Source organism: Sinocyclocheilus rhinocerous, unplaced genomic scaffold (assembly GCF_001515625.1).
Source record: "Sinocyclocheilus rhinocerous isolate Xijiao unplaced genomic scaffold, SAMN03320098_v1.1 scaffold113, whole genome shotgun sequence".
Taxonomy (NCBI): domain Eukaryota; kingdom Metazoa; phylum Chordata; class Actinopteri; order Cypriniformes; family Cyprinidae; genus Sinocyclocheilus; species Sinocyclocheilus rhinocerous.
In genome coordinates this window covers 2,337,471-2,346,780 of record NW_015646846.1, presented here as the reverse complement: position 1 = coordinate 2,346,780, position 9,310 = coordinate 2,337,471, and the positions used below count along the sequence as shown (strand labels likewise).

The 9,310-nt window shown below is 34.3% G+C and overlaps 2 protein-coding genes across 2 annotated transcripts in view; both read right to left on the bottom strand.

Moving 5' to 3' along the window:
- LOC107708060 (suppressor of tumorigenicity 7 protein-like) overlaps positions 1 to 4,746 on the bottom strand; it is a 12,503-nt gene extending 7,757 nt beyond the window's left edge. The window contains exons 1-8 of the mRNA XM_016512208.1: positions 4,522 to 4,746; positions 2,981 to 3,063; positions 2,677 to 2,836; positions 2,547 to 2,601; positions 1,826 to 1,941; positions 1,651 to 1,729; positions 676 to 764; positions 542 to 594 (exon numbers count right to left, since the gene is read on the bottom strand). Of these exons, the coding sequence (XP_016367694.1) occupies positions 542 to 594; positions 676 to 764; positions 1,651 to 1,729; positions 1,826 to 1,941; positions 2,547 to 2,601; positions 2,677 to 2,836; positions 2,981 to 3,063; positions 4,522 to 4,690 (804 nt within the window). The 5' untranslated portion in view covers positions 4,691 to 4,746. The remainder of the gene's footprint in view (positions 1 to 541; positions 595 to 675; positions 765 to 1,650; positions 1,730 to 1,825; positions 1,942 to 2,546; positions 2,602 to 2,676; positions 2,837 to 2,980; positions 3,064 to 4,521) is intronic.
- An 892-nt stretch (positions 4,747 to 5,638) lies between these two features.
- Positions 5,639 to 9,310, bottom strand: part of LOC107708162 (F-actin-capping protein subunit alpha-1-like) — a 16,350-nt gene continuing 12,678 nt past the window's right edge. Inside the window, exons 7-9 of the mRNA XM_016512326.1 lie at positions 8,142 to 8,292; positions 6,813 to 6,875; positions 5,639 to 6,656 (exon numbers count right to left, since the gene is read on the bottom strand). Coding sequence (XP_016367812.1) covers positions 6,516 to 6,656; positions 6,813 to 6,875; positions 8,142 to 8,292 — 355 coding nt within the window. The 3' untranslated portion in view covers positions 5,639 to 6,515. The remainder of the gene's footprint in view (positions 6,657 to 6,812; positions 6,876 to 8,141; positions 8,293 to 9,310) is intronic.

Genomic DNA, 9,310 nt, shown 5'->3' with positions numbered 1-9,310 from the left:
CAAATATTTTTTTCTTGCGCGTGAAACACGATTTACACCTTTACAAAGCTTCTCTTGCGCATGCAAATTTAATTTACGCTTAAGGTCTTATGTACACTTCCACAACTCTTACCCTGCACATGCAAATCTTTTTGACGTCATTCTACCTTCATACAAAACATCTTTAAAGAGCAAAAGGAAAATCAAAGGTGATACAACTTTCACCCTAAACACAGCTTATGAAAATCTATGCTCGGCAGTCTTGGGCTGCAATTATGTTCAATGTAAAACTGTGAACGATGCACTCCTGATATCAATGTTAGAAAAGTTTCAGTTTAGTGCAGAGGGCTGCACTGTGCTTCAATAGCATCACCTCCTGGTCATGAAAATATGTCTGCACTCGTGAATAACAGTGAGATAAAACTGTGTGGCCAAACAACTTAAATATTTGCATTATGCATCATGATGAGATCGCTTAAAACTGGTAGTTTTTTTATTATTATTACTGAACCTATCAGAAATTTAGATAAAAAGCCAAAAGTTTTGTTTTACTGTTGCTTGCACACATGGCCAGTCTGCGCTTGATGTAGACCACAAGATTGGTGTCTTTGCCGGCTGTGAAAGCAACGAGAATGATCGACAGTGTGAGTCACTGTATGCTGAGCATATATGTGTGACAGTGTGAAAGTTTCATACCATTTTTAAGCGCTTGTTTGAAAAGCCGTTCAGCCTCTGTGATGGTTGTGGCTTCCTCCTCGGCCAGAAGCACATATGCTGCAGCACATCTGCAATGAATGAGTCATATGATTGAGAGTCAGAAAAAGTACCTTCGGTATTAACATTAGAGATGCACTGATGATAAAATTCTGTCAGACACAGAAAAGCCAGTAATTATTTCTATGTTATGGTCAATAACAATACATGGCTTATATTACAATAACATACTGTTATATATAGAAATAATAAAAACTGATATCCATTATAATGCACAATATGAAAAATGAATATGAAAAAATTACATTTAACAGTGTTATTAAATTATTATTATATTTTTAAAGATTATCTTTAAGTAACAGAGGAATATAACAAAGAGTGAAAAATTTAAGGGGGTCTGAATACTTTCCGTACCCACTGTACATCATTAAATATCCAATACTGTCCGATATGATAAAATAAAAGAAAGAGTTACACAAAGTAAAATCCCTATTCTGGCTGACACAGAAAGCCAGTAATTAAATAACAATACATGTCTTATATTACAATTTCATGCTGATGTGTATTTAAATAAATTAAAAATATAACACTTAAAATTAAAATAGGTCATTTTTAAATTACAAGTTACAATTGAATTTAGGCATCATCATTATAATGCACATTATGAAAAATGTATATTTATTTTGAGATTTGCTAAATATTACATTTAACTGTATGAACTTATTAAGATTAGATTTAAGTGAGCATTCCTTTTTAAATATCCAATATAGACGAATACAGTATAATAAAAGAAAAATAAGCAAATAAGCAAAATGGTACCATCATACTGTGAATCCCTAGTTCATGCATTTTTATTGCTGTTTATTAAGTGGATGGTTTCAGCTGTCAAATCTGACCAGATGAGCCACGTCTGAAGAGGGTAAATTGAATATAATTGTAAGTATGCGTGAAACTCACTCGCGGTTCAGCTCAATTGCCTGGTAAGCTGCTCGAATACGTGCCTGTGGGTTCCTCTCCCTCCAGGCCTTTTGCATTACTGCAGAACAAGCAAGAGAGATAGCAATCATGATAAAACATCAGTTCGGAGTAAATCTAAGCTTTTTTTTTTTAGGTGAAAGAGCATGAGACTAACCAGAGTCCTCTGGTCTAAGTTGCTGAGTGTCTCCCAAGAAGAAGGTCTGATGATCTTGTGCTGATAAATTCATGTCGTAGTATGTCAGGGGCTCTTTTCCTGTCACCCAAGTGTACCTGGAATGAAAGGATCATTAATGAATATGAATTTTTTAACACCCCTTAACTGTCACTCATATTTTTGAACATAGACGTGAAAGTGCACAATCCAAACTTAAATTTGTATAATTCATGAACGAAAACATTTTGTAACATGATATTGATGTACCATTTTCATGGTAATGCAATGTTTGATTTTAAAATGGGTTTCAAAGGATGAATTTTGAGATTTAAAGTTTTCAATTGATATATAATTTCTCATGATTTCGAAAGTGTGATCGAGAAAAAGGCAACAAAGAAGACTTTTTTTGACAAAGGTCAGAACTCCTGTTATGATGTAGATTTTTGAGGTGCACTCTTGTCATAAATTAATCTATTACTTTTCCTACATCATTTTTAACAAAAACATTGGTAAAATATCTATTTAGGAGTGTTAGACCTTTCCAACAATATATCGTTTGTCATGATTAGATTAGGATTTAATTGTAATATAGTGAAGAAAACTTAGGCGTCCCACAGAGGGGACGGGTGACAGTTAAATGGTTATTAAATAATGGAAGTCTGTCAAATTCAAATATTATTGAAATGAACTGAAACCGTTTAGGAAACGTCCAACAATATACCTGCTGTACTCGGCACCTCTGAATAGGTTCAGTGGGTTTCTCCACACTTTACATTCTGAAAGAAAAAGAAAATGATATTTCCTTCCTAATATTTAGAAAGATAAACATGTAGCCAGTAACTTTCAAAAACCTGCAACGTTGGTTCTCGGCTCGGTATCGCCGTTTACTGAGGAGAAGAGGCCTGCAGAGCTGCTGTTCTCCACTCCTCCCAGTAAGGGGCGCAAGTGACTGACAGACACCTGCTCGATGAAGGACGTGCCATACTTTCTGAAGTACCACCACTCAAATATCTGAAGACAGACACAAACAGTGTGATTTCACACAGCTCTGAAACTGAAGTTAGTTGTTTAGTATGATTATTATTACTTATTTAATTAAGTATTTAAATTAAGTTATTTGACAACCAATTCACCAAAGCCAAGAAAAAGACTCACCAATATGAGGCCCGAGATGAGTGAGGAGGTTCCAGTCAACGCAACATAGAATTTCGGCGTAAGAGTGTTTAAAAACACAGATGCTGTGGACGAATAACAATATAGTAAGACAAAGAAATTATAATCATTTTTATATACTCATACTAAAAAAAAAAATATATATATATATATATATATATATAACACCTGTCAATCAATCAGTATAGTAAACATCTATTGATAACTCTTGATCTTGAAAAATGCTTCAGCAATTTAAAGTCACAGGGGAAAAAAAGCAAAACAATTAAAATATATATATATTATTTGTGGGGATGTATTTAGTAGATTCTAAATATATAATAATTTTTATTATAACTCATAAAACTCATTAAAAATGGCCATACATTTAACTTACAACTCTTTAAAAATAATGACTAAACTCATATCTTGAATAATTACGGTTATAAAATTATTACATTTTTAATTTATATTAAAATTCATTTTAAAATCAACCGCTGAATAATGCTTCTACTCAAACATTACATGCACACTGTACTTAAAAAAAATTAAAACCTGAAATATATTTCATATAATATATATTATATTTGAAGCGGAGTTATTGAAGAGAAGCTTTGTTTGTAAGACTGTTCATTAATTTACAAAACAGTTATTTTTCCATACCTATATGTAGTCAACATCTGTTTATAAAGTCTATGATCTTAAAAACAAAGCTTTAAAAATTATGTATATAATTTAAACATTTTATTTTAAACACAACACGTAAAACACGGCAACAAGTTACTTGATTATTTGCATACAACTTTTAAAAATGTCTTTAGTATAAAAAATAATAATGATGATTAAACCGAACCTATCTTGCATAAAAATATTTCCATTTTATTTATTGTGCACATTGTCTTGATAAGTTCCTCCTCTGAATAATGCTTTCAGAAGTTTCAGAAATATTCTGAATAATTTCTCAAACATCACATGCACACTGTACTGTGTAAAAATGATATGCATTTGTGGATATTAATACCCATAACAAAACAAAATGTCAAAAAAATTGTGAGATATAGGATTGAAGCTTCAGTGCATTGCTGTCAAACTGGAATTAATGCATAAAACATAACCTAACATTTTCTAGACTTGCATTTGACAGCTGCTTTTATCTGAAGTAAACACCACATTCAATTAATCAGTAACGAATTTAAATGCATGTCTGTTTCTCTCACAATGATATAGTATGAATTCAAACGACTTGTAATATAGTGCACGAGTCGTATGGACTACTGTTATGATACCTAATGACAATTTAGAGTCCTTTTGGCCACTTGACATCTTCAGTCACCATTCATTGACATTGCATGGAAAACTCCGACCAGCACTGACTTCAAAATTTCTTTTCATATTCGAAAAAAAAATTAACTCAAATGGGTTTGCATGGAGACGAGAGAAATAATGGTAGCATTTTCATATTTGTGTGAATTTTTCCTTCAATGAATAGAAAGATACCCCGTGTTGAGTAGTAAACAACCCCACAGCTGATCATAAACACACACCTGCGTTGACGGTCTCCTGCAGCTTCAGTGGGCTCCTCAGCACATAAACCATCGTTAAGACCATGGCGAACCAAAGCGTACATATGTAAGTCCACGACCAGCAGAGCCACGATTTTAATTTCTCCGTGAAACCGGGTGATTGAGGATTACTGCCGCTGCTGTCCGCCATCTTTCACCGACTAGCCGTAAACATTAGAATTGTGGGATAGTGGAGGAGAGAATGCTGTACCGACGCTCTCCATCAGAGGGCGCAGCTCCTGTTCATTTATACCCGAGTTCTATAACGACTGTTTTAAATTCAGAATAGAATACTAGCTTAATGTGCCGTATATGCAGTTGTATACTATTTTTTTTTAAGTGAATCGAGAAATATATGCTCAGAATTGCATTCCAACATACTACTATCACTATTTCAGGAGTATATACTGTTATATATACATGCTTTGTACTCCCCAAACAATGCCCATATTTTATAATTTTCTGTTGTCAGCCCAAATAATGGATTCAAATTCAGTATTTGGCATACATGTCACATGTTAGAAAAATCCCTAATAAAAGGTAATCAATTCAGAGGATAATTATCAACACTTGCCAAAAAAAAAAATTAAAGTATAAAACTAAAAAGTTAATTTCTGAGGCTGATGTACATGGGTATAAAGTACATTTTTTAAATATTTTTAAAATCCTTTTTTAATAGCCATAACCAAACAAATATTCTAGCAAATTGAGCAGGGGTGTAGAAATGCACAATTTAACTATTATATTTTAATGCACCAGTTACAGAATTTATTATAATTTGATGATGATGACGACGATGGTGATGATAATATCTTATGCATAACACGTTAACAAAATACATAATTAAAACAAAACCCAGTAATCCTTAAAAATAATTATGAATATCATAATCAACAAATGAAATGATTCGGGGCCAAATTCCAGACTTTATGACGCATTACTAAATGAGACACAGAATCAGAATCAAATTGACATCAGAGCAAATTTACACCCCTTATTTAAAGTAAAACAGCATTTTAACATTATATATAATATTGTGACATTAAAATGATGTTACAACATATTATAAAAAATAATAATAGCAATAAAGTCAGTTTGGTGCAAATCATTTATTCCTCTGGGATCATATTTGTTCTTACATTTTGTAAAAAATAGTTAGCAATAAAAGCTAGGGTAGGAGGCTGAAGTGAGGGGTAACAAATATTTTGTGTAACTGCATACAGTATATATATACCATTCTTAGACACCAGAGTACGACGATGGGACCATTTCCACACAGAACAATAACCCTGAAATTAATTACTGTACAAATACAATGCTCACTTTGGCACAACCCTCGCTGTGATCAATTGACAGCACATACAAATGATGGCACCTTACAACATTGCTTTCAAAAAAGACCAATTGTTACGTTGGAAAACAAGATGGTGATGATAAACTGGTGTCAAGACATTCTTTATAACCAGCCAGAGAGCTTTGATGGGCTACACATTGATAAATTATATCTTATGACTCAATAAAGTAAAACTTCGAGTCGAGTTGCTAAAAAAGTAAACAAAATAGACTCAATTGATCATATGGGCTAAGTGCAATAAAAAGTACAGTGTGTGTCAAGCATTGGGAACGCTGATCTAGGGGGTGAAGTAAGTGATATTAGGGGGGGCTATTTATGATGCTGTACACTGGTGTCATGGGAGGTATTTGTTCAATAGCAAAAACGTTTGCTAAACCCATTAAAACAAGCTTGCAGCCCTCCTACAATACAGAAAAGGAGGCAGTCTCTTCAGCTGAGGTCAAACCGTGGCTTCTGGAAACCAAAACAAAAAAGGACAGACACATTTTTAGAACACTTCTTGAAGGACCTTCTCGCCTTGGCCCTGCCCTGGATTCAGCTGTAGGTTCAGGTTTAGATATGGGCCCCTCATAGCTTGTCTCTTTGCTTGTAACGCGAGCAGGAGCGAAGGCATGCCGTGTGTCTAAGCGTTTTGCATCTCTTTGCCGATCTTGTAGCTGAGGATCTTGTTCCAGTCGATCTTGGTACGGGTGACAGGAAGCTGCCGGCGTAAGGCCTTGAAGGTGGTGTCAGACATGGTCTGGTAGTTCTCAGTGATGGCCGTCTGGAAGGCAAACGGCAGGGGAAATCTCACTGAATGGTTCTTCACACCTTATAGATCTAATCAGGTAATATATAATAATTCATTTCTTCCTCCATCAAGACTAACATGCACTCGCAGTACTGTAAAATAAGGACTAACCAATCCAAATCAACAAACCTGATACTCGTTCTCAGCATTTTCGATGATTTTGACAAACTCCTTGGCAGTCTGTACCTCATTCTGTTGAAACAGAAGCACAAAAATGATCACTACATAACCAAAAGTGGCTAATTTGCTCACTCGTAATTCCTAAAAAGAAGTTACAAAAGAATTTCAGAAATTGTAATTGTTTAGATTTTTTAGTGGGTTTAATTTTTTGATAAAAATATGGTTTTGTTATTTAATTTTGGTCAGAATTAAAAGGATTCACAGGGCAATTTCATATTTTACACTTAGAAAGAAAGCAAGCAAATGGCACTAGCACAACAAAATTGTTTAACTGATGGTTTATCTAATTTATCATTCTCATGTTGCCATAGTGAGCTTTGGGAAATTGGGAGAAGAGATTTGTAGTGAAATTTTGAAGCTAAATGAAGAGTATATTTTGGCAAGCCAAACTGTACATCCAACATTCACAATTATAATTAATACCAATTAAAGAAAAAGGCTTAAAGAAAATCCATTCGAAATGGCGTTAATATAAATTACAGTTCAAAAGTTGGCGTTTGGTAATATATATTTTTTTTTCATGTTGTTGAAAGAAGTCTCTCTTGCTCATCAAGGCTGCATTTACTTTAATAAAAATACAGTAATATTATGAAATATTATTACAGTTCAAATGATCCGTTTTCTGTTTGAATATATATTTTCAAATGTAATTTATTCCTGTAATGGCAAAGCTGAATTTTCAGCATCATAACTCCAGTCTTCATTGTCACATGATCCTTCAGAAATCATGCTGCTCAAGAAACATTTCTTGGTATTATCTTTGTATTATGCTGAAAAAATAGTTGAGCACAAAGTTCAAAAGAACAGCATTTTTAATGAAATATAAATCCTTTGTAACATTATAAACGTAATCGCGGTTACTTTTGATCAATTTAATGCGTTTTTGCTAAATAAAAGTATTAATTTCTTTAAAAATAAATGTAAAAAAAAAAAAGAAAAAAAGACCGACGCCAAACTTTTGAATGGAAGTCTAAACCTAACTAGTAGGCTAAATATCATTCAGCAACAATTCAAAGTCCAGAAAACAAACAGTACTAGCAGATGTACCAAAAAGCCATCATGTGCTTCATGTATCTGTACTTTTACTCAAGTATGGTTTTTAGGTACTCTTTACACCTCTGATCTATAGAAACAGCGCCACACCCACAGTCATTAGACATGTCAGTCATCGGGCAGTCGGCTGTTCCTTTATCAGGCAGGTTGTTTGTGTTCTACTGACTCATTAACAGGAAGCACACTCACTCAAAAACCCAAGCGGCTCAAGTTTAAATAACTTACAGAGATGATCAGAGACTCTTGCACATCCTTGTGGCTGACCAGCTGCACGTTTCCATCCTCATAGTAATGAACCTGGATCTTCAGCACTCCCACCACCTGAGCAGTGGGTTGAGAAATGGTGAACTTCCATTCCGATCGGCAGCGGCCATTCCTGCATGTGGAGAAATGGAGGAAATTCACCAGTGATTGGTCTTACGGTTGAGACTTTTGGAACGAGACTGAAGGCATTTCTAGTAGTTAGATCGTACAACAAAAAACAATGTTGCGTGCAATCCTGCATAACTGTTACTACAGTATGCAAAATTCATTCACTATTTAGTTCCTAGAAATCCATGTCATGGATATAACATGACATCTCAGTGTTGCGCACAGTGCTTAAAGATGATGTTCTTTTGTGCCATTAAGCCATGTGTTGTGTTATCTGTATGTGTGAAAGTGCAAAGCCAGTTTGTCAGTACAGAGTGTAGGCGACCTTTGCTGTCTAGTGCACCTGTTCCCCACTCAAAAAGATCTCTAGATACTAGGGCTGTCAAAATGACTGAAAAACTAAATTCGAATTTTCCACTTAAATATTATCAAAATTCGAATTATATTCAAATTTAAAAGGCATAATTTCAGGTGGGGGAAAAAAAGCTTTTGGTTTCTCTCCTGAGGCCACAAGAGGGCGCATCGAGCAAAATATTATGCACGTTTCTTCAAAGCATAATAAAATAACACGACTATCTTTGAAAAAAAAAGTGCATAATGTTTAAAATAATGTTTATAAACCATATATAATTAATAAAGTTGCTTAAACAATTAGAAAAGAAAAACAGCACCATGCATGTATGTATAGTTTAATACAAAGGACCGAAAACCAATCACAAAGAGTAGGCTACTTTCTTCATTTAAAAACATGAGATACAGTGGGATGGGGGAAAACCGCCATAAAGTCTTGAAACATGTTTTTTTAAAAGTTGAACTTGCATTAATTTTACATGGCTTTCTAAACATGCTGCTCTCTTGTGCGAGACGTGAGTGCAACGGTGATAGATGTCCCTCTAGAAAATGCGATAAATATGCGTTCTGTGTGAACGGTTTGGTTTCGGTTTTGACGTAAACAACATCTTCCCCGCATTGATTGTTCTCTTTTTCCGCAATATTTTGAATGAACAACGTAGCAGCGCCAC